This window comes from Vigna radiata, chromosome 3, assembly GCF_000741045.1.
Source record: "Vigna radiata var. radiata cultivar VC1973A chromosome 3, Vradiata_ver6, whole genome shotgun sequence".
NCBI classification, from domain to species: domain Eukaryota; kingdom Viridiplantae; phylum Streptophyta; class Magnoliopsida; order Fabales; family Fabaceae; genus Vigna; species Vigna radiata.
Genome location: NC_028353.1, coordinates 10,951,025 through 10,972,612, shown reverse-complemented (window position 1 = coordinate 10,972,612; position 21,588 = coordinate 10,951,025). Strand labels below are relative to the sequence as shown.

General features: G+C 32.3%; 3 protein-coding genes across 5 annotated transcripts; 2 read left to right on the top strand and 1 right to left on the bottom strand.

Moving 5' to 3' along the window:
• The first annotated feature begins 5,911 nt into the window (after positions 1–5,911).
• On the top strand, positions 5,912–7,256 carry LOC106757080 (gibberellin-regulated protein 6). Its single transcript, XM_014639664.2, has 4 exons — positions 5,912–6,128; positions 6,248–6,283; positions 6,495–6,546; positions 6,701–7,256. Exons 1-4 carry the CDS (start codon positions 6,060–6,062, stop codon positions 6,880–6,882), a joined length of 339 nt encoding a protein of 112 aa, XP_014495150.1. The 5' UTR covers positions 5,912–6,059; the 3' UTR covers positions 6,883–7,256.
• A 9,371-nt stretch (positions 7,257–16,627) lies between these two features.
• Positions 16,628–20,772, top strand: LOC106756722 (probable arabinosyltransferase ARAD1). Of its 3 annotated transcripts, none has more exons than XM_014639268.2 (3): positions 16,628–16,809; positions 16,981–18,352; positions 19,954–20,772. In XM_014639268.2, exons 2-3 carry the CDS (start codon positions 17,384–17,386, stop codon positions 20,473–20,475), a joined length of 1,491 nt encoding a protein of 496 aa, XP_014494754.1. In that variant the 5' UTR covers positions 16,628–16,809; positions 16,981–17,383; the 3' UTR covers positions 20,476–20,772. The 3 variants fall into 3 exon arrangements, with proteins under 3 accessions (XP_014494754.1, XP_014494752.1, XP_014494753.1); XM_014639266.2 differs by having other exon boundaries at positions 16,941–18,352; XM_014639267.2 differs by having other exon boundaries at positions 16,903–18,352.
• Positions 20,773–21,303: 531 nt separating this feature from the next.
• Positions 21,304–21,588, bottom strand: LOC106757027 (CLAVATA3/ESR (CLE)-related protein 45). Its single transcript, XM_014639609.1, has one exon. The coding sequence runs from the start codon at positions 21,586–21,588 to the stop codon at positions 21,304–21,306; it is 285 nt and encodes a 94-aa protein (XP_014495095.1).

Here is a 21,588-nt window from a genome sequence, read left to right as displayed (position 1 = left end):
CTTAAAGTCCAGATATGGGAATTATGAGTATGTAGTTAAGTTTTTTGGTGTGACTAATGCTTCAACCTTGTTCATAGACTATATGAAGAGAATCTTTAGACCTTTTTTGGAAAGGTTGTTGTGGTCTTTATAGACGACATCCTTATCTACTAAAAAACTCATGAGGAACATGTTGAACACTTAAGAATAGTACTTGAGATCTTGAGAGAGAAAAAGTTGTATGTCAAACTACCAAAGTGTGAGTTTTGGATGCAAGAGGTTCAATTTCTAGGGCATGTAATATCAACTCAAGGGATGTTTGTGGATCTAGCTAAAGTTGAACTAATGTTGCAATGGGAGCGACCTAACTCGATGATGGAAATAAGAAGTTTTGTGGGTTTAACTGGCTATTATAGGAGATTAAGAGAAAAAATTCTCTAAAATAATGGCGCCTTTGACACAACTAACTCATAAAGATCAATTGTTTACCTAACTCATAAAGATCAATTGTTTACTTGGAAAAAGAAGTGCGAAGAAAGTTTCCAAGAGTTGAAATTGAGGTTGATGAGTGCTTCAGTGTTTGACTCATGTAAATAATTTGAATTTTATTGTGATGATTTCCATTAAGGATTAAGTTGTATGCTCATGCAAGAGAGGATGTAGTAATTTATGCTTCAAGAAAGTTAAAGATTCATGAGAAGAACTACCCTACTCTTGATTTAGACTTGGTAGTGGTGGTGTTTGCTTTAAATTATTTGGAGACATTATCTCTATGGTGTACAATTATAAATATTCAACGATCACGAGAGTTTGAAGTATCTGTTTGATTAGAATGAGCTGAATATGAGGAAGAAAAGGTGGATAAAGTTCTTGAAGGATTATGACTTTGAACTACTATACCACCCAAGAAAGGAAAATGTCGTGGAAGATGCTTTAGGTAGAAAGACAATACATGTTTCTCATATGATGATCAGAGAGCTTGGGTTAATAGAGAAGTTCAGAGATTTAAAGCTACTAGTGGAGTTATGAACATACTTCATTAGATGTAGTAATCTAACTATATTTTGTGATTTTATACTATTAATAAAAGAGAAGCAATTGTTGGATCTTAGCCAACAAAAAACAGTGGGGTTGCTTGGCTAAAAACAAGCTAAGGAGTTTATGATGGGATCATATGGGGTTTTTGAGGTTTCAAGGCAAAGTTTGTGCACCAAACGGTGCAGAGTTGGAGAGGCTAATATTTGAGGAAAGGCTATAGAGTCGTTTTAACATACATCTAGGCATGACTAAACTGTATCAAGATATTAAGTGGTGGTCTAGTATGAAGAGGGTGTCTCGGTTTGTGGCAACTTGTTTGACCTATCAAAAAGCAAAGGTAGAACATCAGAGACTTGGCAGAATGTTGCAGTAATTGGAGATACTAGAGTGGAAATGGGAAAACATTTCTATCGACTTTATTACTTATTTACCACCATTCAGTGAAAGGTCATGATATTTTCAGGATTATAATTGATTGGTTAACGAAGAGTATCTATTTTTTATTAGTGAATTTGAGGATGTTTATGGCTAAGATGACACAATTGTACATAAAAGAAATAGTGAGGTTACATAATGTGCCATCTAGCATTGTGTCATATAGAGATTAGAGATTCACTTTTAGATTTTAGCAAACCCTACAAGAGGCTATGGATAACTTATTGAGGATGAGTTATGTTTATCATCCTCAAACAAATGGGCAATCAGAAAGAACAATTCAGTCTTTGAAGGATCTATTGAGAACCTATGTGTTAAATCATGTGAGTGGGATCAAGTGTTACCTATGGTTGAGTTTACCTACAACAATAGTTATCAAGTGAGTATACGTATGACACATTATGAGGCTCTATATGGCGTATAACTCCTTTGTATTAGTATCAGGATGGTGAAACGATGTTGATGGGACCTGAGATGTAGTAGAAAACCACAAATAAAGTGAAGATGATACACGAGATGATGAAGGCCTAATAGAGTAGGAAAAAGTCGTATGCTTATCAAATGAGAAGGCCATTGGAGTTTATAATTGGGGATCATGTTTTCTTACGATTGACTTTAACCACTGGTGTGGAAAGGGTTATCTGTTAGAAAAAAACTTTATCCTAAGTTTATTGGCCCATGTCAGATTTTGAGACGAATTGGGCCAGTGGCTTATGAGATTGCCATGCCTCCTTAGTTGGTCAATCTCTATTAGTATTTCATGTTTCCCATTTAAGGAAGTATGTGCCTAATCCTTCTCATGTGCTAGAAGTGGAGGATGCTCAAGTTAGAGAAGATCTCTCAATGGAGGTGTAGCCTGTTAGTATAGAGGACTATCAAATAAAAAAATTAGAGGAAAAACCATCAGTCTAGTCAAAGTTGTTTAGGATGGTAGAATAGGTGACTCTACATGAGAGATACAAGAGGATAGGAGATAGTCATACCCATATTTGTTCTCTAGTAAGTCTAATTTTTTAGGTAAAAATTTTAATTGTTGGAGAGAATGTAAGAGTCGAGAAAATTGTGTTTTAGAATTGATAGTGTGTTTAAAATTGTAAGACTTAATTATTTTAATTTTAAAAGTTTAAATTATAAACTAAGTTTTTTTATAAATGAGTTTCATTATTTAAAATCACATATTCTCTCTAAAAACCTTTCTCCTAGAGTTCTCTTCCTTCATTTTAGGTTTTCTCACCTTCCATTCATCTGTTTGAAGATCGGAGACCACCCGAGTGATCCTTGTGTCGAGCTCTCCATTTTTGCTTGATCAATTTCTCCAATAGAGTAAGTTGGTTTTTTGCACCTTTTTATAGTTTGTATGTTTTCCCTGTGCATATGAATCATCTTTGATCATATGTAGTGTTTGAATCTTCTATACGAGTCTTTGTTGATTAGTGGTTCTAATGGTGTGTCCTAATCGTTTTTGTGTTGTTCCTTGATATGTATAGGATATTCTATGAGCTTGAAGGGATTTGAGATACCTTAGATCAATTATATCTGTCTTTTAGGTAAGGGAAGTCAATTGAATAATTTTTATGTGATTGATACCTTCTAATTGTTAATAAGGTGCTTTTACGGTGTTTTAGTTGTATGATTGAGTTGTGAATGAGTATGATGTGTGGAATTGAGATTAGGACTTTAATTTAGCTTAATTGAATTGTATCATGAAATTATAAATGTTGTCTGATTGGTATTGCAAATGATATTGTTTGAATTAGGAAAGGTAGTGTAATTTGAAATTTGGTATGTTTCGGCATTTGTAATAGTTGTTTAACTGTTTAACAGGGCTAAAATTGCATAAATTTGTAAAATTTTGTTTTTCAAAATTATCCAGACTCGTTATGCTAGAATATGCTCATTGGGTAAAGTCAAATACAGAAAGCTACTGACTTGGTTGTCACTGAGCAAGAATATACTTTTTGGACGAAGTCAAAGTTAAAGAACTACGAACTTAGTGGTCCCTAGGCGAGAATATACTCATTTGGGGAAGCTAAAGTCAGAGAGCTCACTAACTTGGCAGTAGTTGAGTGAGGCAAGTCTCGTTGAACGACTTTTGGAAGAATTTAAGTTTGTGAGTTCCTGTGATAATTTCATTGGGCGAGCTATCTGATCGTTGAGCGAGTGAGCTTTCAAGCACTACTCTTTAAGCAAGTAGATATTCTTGTTGAACAAAATTAACATAGCCAGACTCTATTTCATATGTTCTATTCTATTACGTTTAATGTATTATTTTATGATTATTCAAAATGATGGTTGGTTTATGATGCTTATCTAAAAATGGTTGGTATTAATCCAAAGAGGATTAGTTGTAATTTCTTTAGTGTATGCATTGATATATGGATTCAGTATTGAGAGCTTTCTTGTTGCTATAATAATCATTCAATCTTAAGTAGAGAAGGGTGGGGTATGTTGCGAGAGGAGCAAGATGTCCTAGTCTAAGAGCATTACCTTAGCTATTGATGTTAACTAACTAACCTTGTGTTGCAAAGTAGTAGAGGTTACCATAAGTGCATAACTCACTAGAGTATGATATTAATACATGTATTCAAATCATTGAGAATATCCTGAGTCTTTATTTGTGATGTAGTTTTTGTTATGAATGAGTTATGTGTGATAACATCTCTATGCTTTTTTTATGAATACGCTTTTTGAACATTAGCTTACCATTTCTTCTATGTTGTTTTGTAAGCAGATGATGAGGTAATTGTTGATCCATTGCAGGATGAAGGTGGTGTAATAGTTTAGTTATAGGTTGATCTAGTTGTAATTATGATATTATTTTCTAGAAAACTTTAGCTTTCTCTTTTGTGTAGTATAATATCTCTTAATTGTATAGTATATTTTGTATTATAGTTATATTTTGGATAACTATAATAACATTAAATATTTTGAATAATATGTTTTAAATATTAAATGTGTGATATTTTTTTAATAGTTATATATTATTATGTGTGGGATGATAAAAACATATATAATTATATTAACTATTAATAAATTATATATATATATATATATATATATATATATATATATATATATATATATATATATATATATATATATATATATATTGTACTGTATGGATATCCGTCATGTCAATGGAGAGAGCGGGCAAACAATTAACAACTCATTGATAAAGAGAGTCTTTAGCAATTACTAACTCATCCGTAAAGACAGTCGTTAAAGTAATTAAATGGTAATCAATAATAATAACAGTCATTGATTGACAATTAATAGAATAATGAAAACTAGTAAGCTCATATGTTTAACAGAATATCAGAAGGGAAATTCTAATCATTAATTTTTATTATAAGATTTTTAGACAAAGTCATTGTCATGACTATGACAAGAAGAAGAGATATAACAGCATAACCTGAAAGATGGAGTGGATAACATAACAAAGAGAAGAGAGATAACACTGTAACTTGGAAGACGGAGCGAACAATTTTGAATACTTTGATTTAAGGATCTCAACTCTACCCCTCTATATATATATATATATAAAAAAAATTAAGTTGCTAGAATAAAGTGATAATAGTTTTAATTATATTAAAAATAAAATTATATTAAATGGATTATTTATATATAGAAATATAAGAGAAGTTAAAAGAGTAGGAATAGCAAAGGCAAAAGGAAGTGATGAGTAATAGAATGAATGAAGGAAAGAGGATAGGGGTGACAGCGTATCGTGCGCACTGCTGTCCTTATTTTGGCCTATCTTAGAGTCATGTGCAGATGCACTCTCATGCACATGGCTTTCCTTTCTTTCTCTTTCAATTATATACATCTCACTCGACCCCACTCTTAACTTAACCTACCCAACCCATGTGATTTCTCTTCCCTCTTCCTCTCACTAATCATCACTTTTTTCTTTCCTCCAAACTACAAATAAAACAATCTTACTACTAACTAACAATAAATGTCTTTCCTTCCTTTCCCATCCTACTTTTAATCATTTTCAAATCATCCAAACATTTACATCATTTGCATGCATGATAAATTTTATGGTGCAGCATCAATAAGCAGTAAATAAAATAAGATTATTGAATGGTGCAAAAGTTTGGGATAAGATGGTTGCACAATGAAAAGTACAAACAAGCTCACGTTCTCATGGTACTACTGTTACACATAACAAATACGATGGTAATAATTAAATAAGGAAAAAGTCTCTTTAACAATTTTTTTTTATAACTTTTTCACAATACATACGTGACAGTTTATAATTAGTATGTTTCAAATAACTTTTTAAAGATAAATTCAAACATACCAATAAAATAATAATACGTATCCTGTTGTCAAAAAATTATTAAAAAAAAATTGTCAAAATATGATTGTCCCTTAAATAATACAGTATTATCCAATATGCATCCTTTTCAGAGTTAAAAGGCAAACTGCGTCTATTTATAGCCCTTACAAACCGCTGCATCTGAATCAAACCAAACGCACCAAACCATTTAGGCGTTTTAAACCGAAGGCCCCTCAAACCCCTTCCCCACACTCTTTACTCTGTCCTTTCTATTTCTCTCTCTTTCTCTACAAACACCACTTCGACCCTTTTCTGTAGTGCAATGGCCATCACTAAGCTTGTCTGCCTTCTGCTTCTGGCTCTCCTTGCCATTTCCATGATCACAACTCAGGTTATACTCCCTTCCAAAACAACCCATTATTGCATTTACATGTATGTAAGCTGTTTGATAATATACATATGTCCTCCTAGTCTAAACCTTGTTTGAATTTATTTTTCCTGTGGTTTCAGGTTATGGCAAAAGATGCTGCTTATCACTTGGACCGAGTGAGTATCTCTTTTCTGATCGCTGGAAACTATTGTATGGTGTGATTTTCACTTGTGTTTACGTAATTCATGATGTGTCATGTGAAAATAAGATCAGATCAACAGTAACGCAGTTTTAGAACATACAATGACTGGTTTTAATTGGTTGACAAATTTCAGAATTGAATAACAAAAATTCATATTTTGACTATTTCTTTCCATTAATTTTCAGAGTAACAATGGCCACGGGAGGAGTTATGGACCTGGGAGTCTAAAGAGCACACGTGAGTAATGATACTCTCAATGATGTTTACACTAAGTTGTACTATCTGTTCATCATGGTTCATGAACCAAAAGTTTCTGAAGATTTTGAACTCAATTTGCTTTCAACTATATCTGAATTATGTGTGATCTAATGAGCGATGTTTGTTGGATCAGAATGCCCTTCTGAATGCTCAAGAAGATGTAGCCAGACACAGTACCACAAGCCATGCATGTTCTTCTGTCAAAAGTGCTGCAAAACTTGCCTATGTGTTCCCCCTGGCTACTATGGGAACAAGTCTGTGTGCCCCTGCTACAACAACTGGAAGACCAAGCGTGGAGGACCCAAATGCCCTTGAAGTTACATAAGCATGATTTGACCCACAATTTTATATTACTCAAAGTGGAACCACCAGCTATGGCCATTGCTACATGTGTTTCGGGTAGCAGCTAGTACAATTGGGTCTTCACTAAGACTACTACTAAATTAACAATCTTGTTCTCGACCGTGAAATTAAACCAATCATTAATTTCATGAAGAATCCTGAACAGGAGGGTGTTGTTCTTCTGGTTAATCAATTATCTATGTCATTGTTCTATATTTTGGTTTCACATATAATGAAGTTATTTTATGATGTTAGTCATGTAATGTTTACGACAGATATGGCATGTAGGCGAAAGTATCTGAAGATCCAAGCTTATTTTAATTGTTGTACCTTGTGATTCTCTACAATTTCCTATTCCCCTGCGTGTAGAATCTGGCATCTGCATCAGAAGCAGGGCCACTGGTGCATGAAGTAGTGATAGTTACAAATGTTATTTATTGGACGTACGATATACTTATAAAGAAAAAACATACAACACCCAATAAAATAATATTTTATGCACTGTGAAGATGTCTAGATACCTCTCAGATGTCCTCCTAAAAGTTGGGTATTTTGGAGACTCAGTTTTTCAATTACTAAGGATAAAATTCATCGTGACGTTTCTAATATCGATAAGATGTATTATATTGACAATAGTTTTAAAGAAATAAAATCCAAAATAATTCACTCAACATATTTTAATCTTTGACCTGGATCTTCTGCAATGTGAATACTTTTATTCAATAACTTCTTTATATATATATATATATATATATATATATATATATATATATATATATATATATATATATATATATATATATATATTCAGAAGATAATCTTCTAATATATCATCTTTTTGAGAGATGTCATTTTCAAATACCCACTTTTTGAGAAAGAAAAAAAAGATCATTTCCTTTTTATGTGAACATGAAAATAAAACTTGTGTTTTTTACTAGTACTATTGTATCTCCTAATTTGAAATTATCAAATTTTTCAAAATATTTTACAGAGATTAGCATCTTATCTCATTCTCTAGTCTTAATTTTTGTTTTATTTTAAAATTGAATTGAATTGCAATAATAGTAAAAGATAGGTGCATAGTATCAAACTGGTGATTTAGTTTTACTTTTTGATAATTTAATTCTTGGAGTGTGATGAGCATTATAGTGAATTTAGTTTGAAGGTACATGTTTCAGTCTCAATATGGAAAGGTAGTGTTTTTTTTTTTATTATTTATCATTAATATAAATGAAAATAATGTAAAATATATAATATCACATTTCTTTTTAGTTACGGGAGGAAAGGTAAGTGCTTTGATTGATTGTGATTCTTTTTGTATATTATGTAAAGAGTCATTGTACAAAATAATTTAAATATTATTAAATAAAAGGATTGTGCATTGAACGTTATATTGGAATAACAAATTAAAAAAATAATATTAGATGTTATGATATAAAATGTAGATACTTATATTCTGAGAATTTTTTAAATGTGTGTTTTATACTATATAGTCGCAATACATTGGACTGTTTAGAGGAACTTACAAATCTTAGACAGCTCATCAAAATGAGAGAATTAACTATAAAATAAACTATAAGTAATATGTAACGACAAAATTATTTTAAAAGAACAAATAAAATCAAAGAAGTCATAAGGTCGTTGTATATGTGTTGATCAATCAAAATGATTTTATAGAAACAAAATATGTTTCAAACATTCACGTAAAGTATCAAAAGGGAAATGAAAAAAATTATATATAAATGAATTAATTATATTTATTTTATATGTTTGAATTATTTTCTTTTACATAAAAGAAAGAGCTTCAAGTTTATATCTAAGTTTTCCTTTATCTTACCTTCCAATCAACCATACAAAATACGATTCAAATAATTGATTATATTTGTTTAAAGGAGTAATCAAAGAAAGAAAAGATTGAAGCAACAATCACATTTGAATATCCTATTTAAAGGATTCAAAATAAAGAAGAGCATTTGAGATACCTATACATTTTCTAGTAAGTTGCTTAATGTTATTTATTCTTCACTCCTCCATGAAGTTAACCTAGTGAGTTTCCCTTTTTTTGAAAGCTTTTTATTTTTTTCTTACTTTGAGGTCTAAATCTAAAGAGGGGATTAAGAGAAGATAATTAGTTGTGATTTGTGTACATGTTTGTAATAATTGAATTTATTAGTGGAATCTCTGAAAAATTTATCTTAAGAGAAAATTAGACTTTGCTATTGAGTTTAGATAAACCAATATAATTTTTTTAATATGGTGGTGATTTTTTTTTTATATGATATAATATAGTTGTTTGTAAGAAGAGTTTATAATTTTATTCAATCGACCTTTTAGAGTTAATAATTCCAACAAATTTTACATAAGTCAAGTCATACTTCATTAAAGAGATAAGAGAAGTTGGTTTTGATGATGATGTTTGAAGAGATGATGTTGGAAAAGTATTGTTTGTTATAGCTTATATTGCTTATGTTTTTGAGTTTTGTATATAAGATAAATTAGAAGACTCTTGAAAAAGTATTGCTTAATAACTTGTTTTCATTACTAAGTTGTAGGGGTGATCCCATGTTGATTCCTCGTGAGTTTTCAAGGGTTGAAATGTTGTCTTCTTGAAGGTTTTCAAGAGTTGTTTGCTATATTTCTCTTGGTGTGATTCAAAGGTAGAACACATCCTCTTTGACTATGTTTAGGAATTGATTTTCTTGTTTCTTATCTTGTATACGTTTCACATGTGTTTGTAATTGGCATATAAATATAGTGAATTTTAGTTGTTCTAAAGTTGAATAAAAAAATTGGATGTAGCATCTATTTTGATTTGAACCAATATGAAACTTTTTGCAACCACATCCTTTTTCAATCTTTATGTATTGTTCTTTTTGTTTTTGTATTTTGTGTGCAATCTTTATCGATCTTTATCGATTGTGGCACCTTAGCTAATTGCATTATGTTTTTAATTATATTTGCTTTCAAAAGATTTTAATAAAAGGTTAATGCTTTCAATAAAGTTTCAAAAACCAATTCACTCCATCTTAGTTTAACTTAACTCCAATTTCTTTTCTAGCAACTATAATTTTTCAAGTTTTACAAACACACAACAAAACCATGAAAGAATAATGCCCATGTGTTGGAAAACAAATCAAGAAACCTAAATTCATAGGCTTTAAATAAGCACATGTTAAGCGTCATTTCCATTACATGAAAATTTTATTAAAAAAAAGAATAGAAAAAACATGGGAGACTAAACCAAACCCATGATAAAATTACATTGCACATATAGGCAAAAGTACCTGTTATAAAAAAAAAAACAAACTAAGTAAATACATTGATAGAAAATAGTAAACCAATTTAACCCTTAATAGCTCCTATTCAAATTTATGAGCATATGAAGAGATTTATCATTAGCTAACTCTTTCACATTCCATAAAACTTTTAAAACTCATTATTGCTTTTTAGAAATCCTTGTTTTGGTAGGTTTATTATTAACTTTCATTGGCCTACCTCTAATAGGTTTCTTTGTAGTTTGAACTGGTTCATCATCCTTATTGGTATTAGAATCATCCTTCTCAAGCATGTTAGCCCATTTAGAAGCTAAATTCAATTCTTTCGCAAAATGAGCTTCCTTAGAGGTCAAAGAATTAGGAAATGCCTTAGAATTACTATAAGATGAATCGAGATGTTGTAAACCTACAAATTATTGACAATAAGAGTGTCATTCTCCAAAGAAGACAATTCAACCAAGCAATCAAAATTCATTAACACACCACTACCAATATAAACATCTAGATTTTTAACAATAGAATATCCATGTATGACAGAAACATTATCATGATTTGACTTATGTTGTGACTAATCAACAAACGGTACCATAAGAGAGTACACCATAATAGGCTCCCCCACAAGCTCCACCACATGCTCAACTATAGACTGCCTCACATGCTCCACCACAGGCTCCACCACATGCTCCAAATAAGCTCAAAAATAGACTCAACAATAGCTTCCAAAGGTTTAAAATCGAACCTAAAGAGTCTTTATTCCCATCTTAGGCACCAAGCACCTTAGGACCATAAAATTGTTGTACTTTTGCTCTAATTATTTGCTTTCCACCATAAATTACATTGGCATCTTGTTGTAATCGTCAACAATTAGATAGATTATGACCAATTATTTTACAATATGAACAAAAAAAAGAGACAATTTTTCACACTCCATATAAGTAATAAATTGTTGATTGCAAAACTAACGGTAAGTGCAGTGATCGCAGCATAGTAAGTGATAAATATCGTTCTTTCCCAAGGGACTTGTGCCACACATGACAAATCTTCCTTTTATAACTTAATTAGACATCAAAATGCACAAAACAACACAACAAACTCTTGTTGGTATTTTATCAAACAATTAGTGTGCCAGAAATTTATATTTAAAAGAAACTTCATTGGAATTAGGTTTCATGAATAATATGAATATAAAACTCTGTTCAAATTTCATTATTTTATTCAAACATTCACATCAAGACATACTAGCCCTAATCCCTTAGCAACTAATTCTAAATTAATATATCAAACTATTAATCCCTTAGTCAATTTAACATACAATTTGCATTAAGTCCGATGCTAAGAATGACCAAGTTATTGAGTCTATCCCTATATCCCAAATCACTTATGTTCTCTATCTATGTTCATGTTCAAAATTACTTTCCAGTAATAAGAGACATTAAAATAACATTGTATTTCCATATAATAATAGTAAATTCAAGAAAAAGCATATGAACGAACAGGAAAATTACATCACAGTGAGTTCATTACATCCAATTCCAACAAAAGAAAAACTACTCCTAGCCATTTAAACGTACACATTTGAAGCAATCCCTTGCAAAAATGGTGTCTTGATGCCTTAAAGTAGTCTCCTGAAGTTTCTGAGATGTTTTCGTTTCTTTCCTTTGTTCGGAACATCTGGAGTCCGATCTTTCTGTCTATTTCCCACTTTAAAAGCCAAAGAAAATAACTAATTCGCTAAGCGCACAATCTCATGCGCTAAGCGAATATTCAACTACAATTCTTTAACTGACATACATTTATTCGCTCAGCGAGTTGTGGTGCGTTGAGTGAATAAAACATTAATTAGCTAAGTGAATTATTGTTAACTTAGCGAGCAATGTCTGGCAGCACTCCACTTTGATGTATAAATTCCTATACAATTTATTACATACTTTCCTACTTCTAATTACAACTTTTCAATGAGGAATTCCACGAATAATTACAACTTTGAGCTTATTTATAAGTGTAAAATCAAGTATTTTTCACACTTATCATAAATGAAAATCCTGGCCTTTGCTCTCTCTCCTTTTCTCTCTCGGTACTCAAAGCATAAAGCTATGATACCATTGATAGGAAAATCTCACGCTAAACACTCAGATATTTTTCTAAAATTAAGTCTATTATTCATTGATGATTGAAGGGTTTTAAATAGTCGTAATACTTACAATATTACAAAAATAAAAATAAAATCTGAAAATAAAATATCAAATGTCTTAAAAATAAAATCTGCTTAATCTATCATAAAATAATATTCTATTTAGATAAACAGAAAATCATAACTACTTATCCCTATTTTATCTCTATTAAATCAAACTAAATATTACTATACTCAAAACTAATAAAATAAGATTTAAACAAAATTATTAATAAAATTCTAAACTTTAAGTTTATTATAACGAATATTATAAAAGAAGACCATGTATATGCACCCATCATTGGGTTTTGATGAGCTTCACAGGAACAAAATCTTTAGTCCAAGCATATACAAGAAGTATTCCAGGAGACAAAATCCAAACTCCAACCATCAACACCTTTCTCATGTCCTTGAAAAAAAAAAACAAATTCATAAAATCATTTGCCAAGTAAATTTGTTTTTCATTGACCCAAATATTTACATGTCAAGCTTTTTACAAAAATCTAAATGCGTGAGATGTTTGTCCTGTTTTGTTAAAAAAAATACACGCAAATGCTTTTTGCACCCTTCTAAACTAGCTAGATAAACTTTCTTCGCAATCTGTACCGAGATCATATCTCGTTGATGCAAGGATAAAGTAATTGTAATAAAGGAATATTATATATTATTAAGAATATTGACAAATATATATTTTTATGTTCACATATTTTAAGAGGATTTCGAAGAAAATAACTTTCGTGAATCATGATCTTTTAAGGAATCTCAAAAAATATGAAACTGCGAAGAAGAAGACATATATACCCTTTGAACCCGTCAGGCTCTAATTTTTGTCAAGCACTAGCCACAACAAGCAATCCAACATAACCGTGAGCTGCCTCACAACACCAAACCACATGAAACTCAACGCAGATACAACCACGCAGACCCCATCGTGTTTGGTCCTGCTGCAATTCCAACATTCCACATCAAAGCCACACCCGCAAAGCCTACATCGAACTAACATAACAACTATTAGAATATTTTCAATTTGTTTTTGTTCTTAAAATTATTGTTGATATGTTTAAAAAAGTTTTCTTATTTTTTAATGTTACTGCTCTTTAATTTTCAACACTTTTAATTTCTCTATGCTTATTTTCCAACAACTTTAAATTTTTTTGGCACTTAAGTTTTTTTTGGCAATTTTAATTTTCTGTTTTCTTATTTTAGTTTGCATTTTATTTTTCAAAAACCCAAATTTCCAAATTAATTTGCTAGAAGAACAATACTAAATATTAAATATAATTGAACATGTGTCCTTTAAGAGCTACTTGAGTTATATTATTGTAAATTTTAGATAAACTTAATTTTATTTGAAATCACATTTTATCAATATCAACTCAAGAATTTTCTTTAAGAGCTACTTAAGTTTTATTACTGTAAATTTTAGATAAATTTAATTTTATTTGAAATCACATTTTAAAGAAGATACATGGTGATATGGTTTTATTCCAATATGATCTAACTTTTCAAGCAAATCGGTGGCATAAGCTTTTACTACACAGGTGGTGAAGATACATGGAATACAAACATCCATTGTATCAAACAAGGATAGGGTTTTTATTAGCTCCTTCTGGCAATACTTGTTTAAGTCTCAAGGAACTACCTTGTCAATAGGATATGCTTATCATTCGCAATTTGATGGGAAAATGGGAACCTAAACAAGACATTGGAGATGTATTTGAGGTGTTATGTTTATGAGAATCCTAAGTCTTGGATTAATATGTTGTCTCGGGTCCAATATTGATATAATATTTCCTTTCATCACAGTTTAGGTATGAGTCCTTTTTCAAGCGGTGTTGGAAGACTTCCTCCTAAAATTGTTAGATATGAACATAATCCTAAAGATCCTATTTTGGTACAAGAAGTTTAGACAGTAAGGGATCAACTCATACTACGATTGAAGGCAAATTTACTAAAATCTCAAAATTATATAAAACAACAAACAAATAAAAGGAGGAAAGATATCTATTTAGAGGTAGGAGATCTTGCTTTGGTTAAACTACAACCATACAGGTAACAATCTGTAGCATTACGTAAACACCAAAAACTTGGACTCAAAGTTTTTTGGACCGTTTAAGATTGGTTAAGTGGCTTATAAATTAAATCTACCAGAGGTATCCAAAACACGTTCTATTTTTCACATCTCTTTGCTCAAGAAGTTCCAAGGTAATTTGAACAGAAAGCACCTTTGCCTTTCACTACACCAGAACTCAATCCTATAATTCAGCCATTGAAAATATTAAGATGTAGAGTGATAATAAGAAATAATCAGAAAGTGTCGCAGGTCTTAGTGCAATTGGACATTGCAGAACCTAAAGAAGTTACTTGGGAAGATGTTGAGGAAGTGAAGATTCATATCCTCTTTTCAACCTTGAGAACATGGTTGTTTTTTATGAGGGTAATGTAACACGCACAAAAGGGTAGAAGGAAGAATTAACACAAAGTCACGTAATGGTCATGTGAGCAACGTGGTAGAGGATCCGAAAAACAAAGAAACGGTTAAAAGAAGTACACGTCAACCCAAGAAGAACATGTATTTCGAATATTATGTTTGAAAGTGAGGACATTGTGTGGTATGAACCGTCTTCCTGAATTCTCTTTCTCTTTGATAATTCTTCTAATTCCTTTATTCATTCTAGATTATTTTCATATGATTTAAGTTGAATCGTCAGCTTGTCATGAGTGAATTGTAATAGTCTCAATTGCCAAGATTATTGTTCAATGTTATCCATTACTTGTTTTATTTGTTGTTTCTAATAAAAAAAAAACATATTCTTAGTATTTAGACTTATGGTAGTATTCTGCATTTTATCTACATTTGAAATAAATTTCGTTTGTTCAAATTTTGTTTGTTTTAGTTATATATTCTTCTGAAAATCTTTTTTCAAAAATCATGTCTTAGAACATGTTTCAAAAAATCTGCAAAGTGTGTTCAAAAGTCACATTTTCAAAAGGTAAAATGGTCATTTTAAAAACTATGGGGAAACAGTTAAGAATTATGGGAGTGCAAGCATGAAAAATCGTATCACTTTCTATGCCCAATGTTTTTCGTGGAACAAACCGAAGTGTGCCTGACCAAAAAAACGATGAATAAAAGGAGAGTGAACCTTTTTGGAAGGAAAAAGAGAGTGAGCATATTATAAGAAACCTTAAAAAAAGAAGTGAATAACACATCGTTATTATCATTCGTAATTATGACCTTCTTCTGCACAATAAGTAAATTAGACACTGTGATTAGGTTGTCATTTCAATTGATCAGGCCCAGAGAAAATCAGATAACAAATTTCCACAAAGAAAAGTTTCTTAACATTTTGTGTCGGCAGACAAGTGACACCTTATCATCCAGTGTTTCAACGAAAAACACTTCCCTAACAATATGCTTTCTTTTGTTATACATACTTAAATATCAGAATTTAATCAATTAATCATCTAAAACTTCATTAGGAGCTCTTGCTATTCCTTAATTTCATAGTATTACCTTCATAATATATTTTTGTCATTCTAACCTACTAAAACATTGACAAAATATCAAAATGATGTAACCATAAAGCAACACTATACTTTATCATTCGTTCTAACAATATAAACAAGTTGGTGAACAAAGTTTAAAGAATAAGGTTCTTTCCCTTCTTATTCGCTTACTTTACAGGTGTCTTCTTTTACTACATCAACCAAATGCCATAAAAGCCTAAACTTATTACTTAAATCATCTATTCAAAGTCTTTTTCTTGTTAGTTTCTATTTCTATTTTCTTGGTGGAAAACTCAAATCATATTCCTAATAACACTTAGTAATTTCCAAGTGAAATACGACATTAACAAAACCGTGAAAAAAAAAAAGTAAAAAAGGAAAAAGTCACTTTCACTCTACAAGTTGTTGCATACCATCACTCGTAAGATTATTTTCCACTATCCTTCAGCAAAGCATGATTTTGACTATTCGCCAAAGAAAAATTACTTGAAGCAATGCAAGACCGTACTCCTTCACATTTCAAATTGATTAATTTCCTCTAATCACTATAAATAATGTAGAATGTAAAAGATGTTTATGCTTATCTCTACTCATAAATGACCGTTTAAACTATGTTTATTAATTCAAATGTTATAGATTGGTAAGAAACAGACAGAGTTTGCCTTAATTATCAACGTGAACAGCCAGAAAGAGAATAAAATAATTAAGAACTGGAAAGTGTTATATGTACATACATTAAATGGGTATTTGAATTCCGCAAGAAAGGTTGAGACTTTGATGGAAAAATAAATGAGTGTGATGAAACTCGTAATTCGCACACGTTATGCGTGCACCGCTAACAAAACATAAACCTTTGCTGAGAAAGTTTATTCCTTTTCTCCTCTGTCTGAATGTGAAGACTTAGCACAGTGATGAAGTGAGTGCTGCATCAAAATTTACCGTCAGGTACCCATTTTTTCACGTCCCAAAAATAAAATAAAATAAACTTGTCTGCCCAGATGCCAATTCCTCTTTAATTTTCTTGCTGTGTTCGTTCAGTGCATTTTCTTGGATTCCTAATGATTGCATCTCCTTAGGGTGTTTATTGGAATGCTGAAGCTGAAAACTTTTGTTTAGGGGGATTTTGTTGTTGCTAGTTTTGGTTGGGCTCATCAAAGGTAGGATTTCACTGGCATTTTTGGTTGATGGATTGTACTGTGTCGCATCAGTGTGTTCTGTAAGAAGTGGAGGGTTTGACATTGCTTTGTATGTGCAAGTCATTGCATGTGAGGAGAACTGTTGGAGATCTTCTTCAACGCTGCAGAAGGTTGAGAAGCCATTAGTGGGTGGGTATGGTCATTTATGCTTGAGGGATTTGAGCTTTGGATTCTGATTGAGTAGGGCTTCTTGCTAAAACCATAACCCCCATCAAGGTTTTTGCTCTGTGTGTTTGGAAATAGCTTACCCTTTGAGCTGCTCAGTCTTTTTTTCCTGTATTCGCTGCAAGGTTGCTTGATTGGACCTTGTTTGATCCTCAACAATGTCAGAGAAGATCATGTTTCACTCAAGATTTATATTTTACGTGATGATCATTTCTATGTTCCTTTTGGTCCTGTCATCTCTTTTCCTACTCCAGTTTAGCAGTCATTCTTTGATACCTAGATCAGTGTTAGAGCTTATTCTTGTCAATAATGCGTCACTTTACTTCATGCCTAAATTGAAGAGAGACCAGAACGTACTCCCTCCTTACGTTTCTGGGGATTTAAATTTTCAATCACAAAAGTCCAGAGAATCCGACTGTCAAGCTTCTGATTCAAGCAAGAAAACAAGTTCTGCAGGACAGAAGATGAATGTGGCATCTCACCCAGTTCGGCCTTTATTGAGAGTATTCATGTATGACTTACCCCCAGAATTTCACTTTGGGTTATTGGGTTGGAAGGGAAGTTTGAATCAAACATGGCCTGAGGTGGATAACCCTGAAGGTATCCCACGCTATCCAGGTGGTCTGAACTTGCAGCACAGCATGGAGTACTGGCTCACCCTTGATCTTCTGTCATCAAACACAGCTAGAGTTGGTCATTCTTGCTCTGCAATCAGAGTGCAGGATTCAAGTCAAGCAGATGTAATTTTTGTGCCATTTTTCTCATCTCTAAGTTACAACAGGCATTCCAAGCTTCATGGAGAGGAAAAAGTTAGTGTTAACAAAATGTTGCAACACAAATTGGTGCAGTTCTTGATGGACCAGAAAGAATGGAAACGTTCAGGAGGGAAGGATCATCTGATTATAGCCCACCATCCTAACAGCTTGTTGGATGCAAGAAGAAAATTGGGTTCTGCTATGCTTGTGCTTGCAGATTTCGGAAGGTATCCTCCTCAATTAGCAAATATCAAGAAAGATGTAATAGCCCCCTACAGGCACCTAGTAGGCACCATACCAAGAGCTAAATCAGCTTCATATGAAGAACGTACCACACTGGTGTATTTCCAGGGAGCAATATACAGGAAAGACGTGAGTTTCTGCTGCACTCATGTTATCTGTTTAATGCATAAGTGCCTTATTGTGAAAAAACATCTCACATTGACTAGTTTTACAATTCAATTCCCAGTTTTGTGTTTTTTTTTTTGGTAATTTCATCTATGAAATAAATTGGGCTATTGATTATACTCATTTAAGGTTAGCAAGAGGCCTGTGTTCCATTTTATTGTGTATTGGCAAAATGTCAAAATGCATTAGCTTCTTAACTTGTTAATTTGGTGAATATAAGAATTAAAAACCACTTCTTGGTATATGGATTAGATAATTGATAACCTTTACCGATTTCACCATGTTCAGTATGCACTCATTTATGTCCGCATTTTTATCTGTGAAGTTTGATGTGGACTTAACCGGTATGGAGACTTATGGAATATTAGGGGTCATATAATTATGGAGTATTAAGAATCATGTAATTATGGAATATTAAGGGTCATATTATGAAATATGAGGGGTCATATAATAAACCCTATCTTTATTGAAAAAACAACTTACCTTATTGCGAAAGATGAATGATCATTAGCTCATGGAGATTATTGTTTTGTTGGAGCAATTCAAACCACAGTCCATGTGAAGTATTTCTCGACATTATAGAGTTGATGAGTTATTTGAAACTTTATCCGAGAATTTTCTCTTTCCAAATACGGATTTAGGTGGAATGCAGACTTAAGTAAGTGTGGACTTAAGTGAATGTATACTGTATATAAGTCACCCCTCTCAGCCACAGAACACACTACACCTCTAGGGCTTTTTGATGGTAAGATTTGATCCTAGGTACTTAGAGTATAGGCTGCCACCTTTTTAACATAAGTGATATGAGCATAGAGAACTGAGACATGACGAATATTCTACCTTCACCTTTAGCAACAATCTCCATGTCCTTTTTTTTTCATGTACTCTATCATTAGTGGTATTATAGCCCATGGTTTGTCTTAGATGACCAATTTATCACAACAACCACAACACCAGAGGTTTATGTAAAGGCCACCTTACAAAAGAAGATATGGGTAGAAATGACAAAGTTAAATCCATATAAAAAAAAGACTCATTAATCTAGGTTTTAGATTAAAAGTGATGTCAATCTCTTTTATGGGTTTGACTCAAGTCACGTATATATAATCTCTCTCTAATGAACTCCCTCAGAGGAGAAAGAAAAAAACCCATCAACTATAATGCATTTGTTGAATATACATCTTCTACAAGTTTAATCAGCATAGGTGGGTTCACTGTAGCTTGTATACAAGCCTTCATTTCAGAGGTGGTACAAATATTACACTTTCATGCTTCTAAATATAGGAAATGACTCACGATTGTTGATTTCTAAATTTTATTGAATGTTTTTCCTTTCAACATCTATGAACAAATATTGGGCACATAATTTAAGATCAATTCAATGAAACAGTAAAACTTAAAACACATCCTGCTAAGACTGCATTTTGAGAATCGTTACAATGAAGTAATTACCGATTTCCATAAATACTACTTCCCTCATCAATTTTTTTGTACTTAATAATTCTCGATGTGGAAGATGGTCTTTCTTCATTTTAATACGTTAATTTATGATATTGAAACTGTAGGGAGGAGCCATTCGCCAGGAACTGTACTACCTCCTGAAAGAAGAGAAAGATGTGCATTTCAGTTTTGGGAGCATAGGAGGAAATGGGATCAATCAGGCAAGCCAGGGCATGGCCTTATCAAAATTCTGCCTCAACATTGCTGGTGATACCCCATCCTCGAATAGACTCTTTGACGCAATAGTAAGCCATTGTGTGCCTGTGATCATCAGTGATGAAATTGAACTACCCTTTGAAGATGTTTTGGACTACTCAGATTTTTCTGTATTTGTGCGTGCCTCTGATGCTGTGAAGAAAGGCTACCTGCTGAATCTCCTTCGTTCTATCAAACGGGAAGAATGGAACAAGATGTGGGAAAGATTGAAGGAAATTACACCCCACTTTGAGTATCAGTATCCATCACAACCTGGGGATGCAGTGAATATGATTTGGCAGCAAATTGCAACAAAGATATCTTCAATAAGATTCAATTTGCACAGAAAGAACAGATACCAGAGATCTCAGCTTCGTGTTAAGACAAACTGAAATTCCCAGATTCTGTGTCGTTAGAATCTGCTGACCTTGGTCTCATACAAGTTCAACATGCCAGTGGAAGAGACAAGCTCTCATTCTCCTCATTGGTTTCTTTTTCACTATTTTTCTTTCTTTTTGCTGAATTACTCATCTTGTTGAAGGAAAAAAACGATTTTTTATTTTTATTTTTATTTTAATGTCCAAGCATACTTCATTATTTGTCATCTTGGCATATGAATATTAGAAAGAGTACTTAAAATGAATTTAATTGGAATATAAAAGTATGTGTATCTTATCTTATCATCTAATATAAAATGCCACGACTGAGAATTGTTAATTTTTGGAATAATCATTTTATGAGCCATTTATAAGGTGATTTTTTGTTAGTTGAGTAAATGTTTTTATAATGATGGCATACTAAAAAAGTTAATTGCATTCACAAATTTTCCATACTTTATAGAACCTGCATTAGTGTAGTAGTAGATAGACAGAGAAATTGTGTGTGTGTGTGCGTGAGAGAGAGAGAGAGAGAGAGAGAGAGACACAGAGAGGGAGGGAGAAATCCACTATATTCTGTATTTGATAGCTAACAATATCATGAAACTATCTAGCTATTCTTCAATGCCTGATTTCTTTACAAAATGTTTTCATCAGCAATTCTCCACCTGACAGATAGACTCAACAAAACTAAAAAACCATTGGGGAAGAAAAAGAGCATCGAAAGCCGACCAACCTCATTAAGAAACTGTTAAACGAAGTAAAGAACAATCTTGGCATTGGTGAACTCGCTTGTCATTCTCAGAAAAGTAAAAAGGGACAAAACCACAGCATGTTGAGTTGTTAACATCGATTGTGAATTGGATCAGACCCTTTTCGAACTGTCCTTTTGTCTGATTGATTAGGATCAAATGTCAATGAAGGTGCAGGTGCCAAATCCAATTGTGATTGTAAGTCCTCCATTGCAACAGCCTTTAGGACACGAGCTATTTGAGCAAGTGGTGATTGCCTCTGATCCCATCTCAGAGCAAGATCTTTGCTTCTGAGGCCAGAAACCATGCCTGGTTGAGAAGCTAAAATCCCAACACAGACTAAAACAAAGAACCCTCTTAAAGACAAGAAACTCAT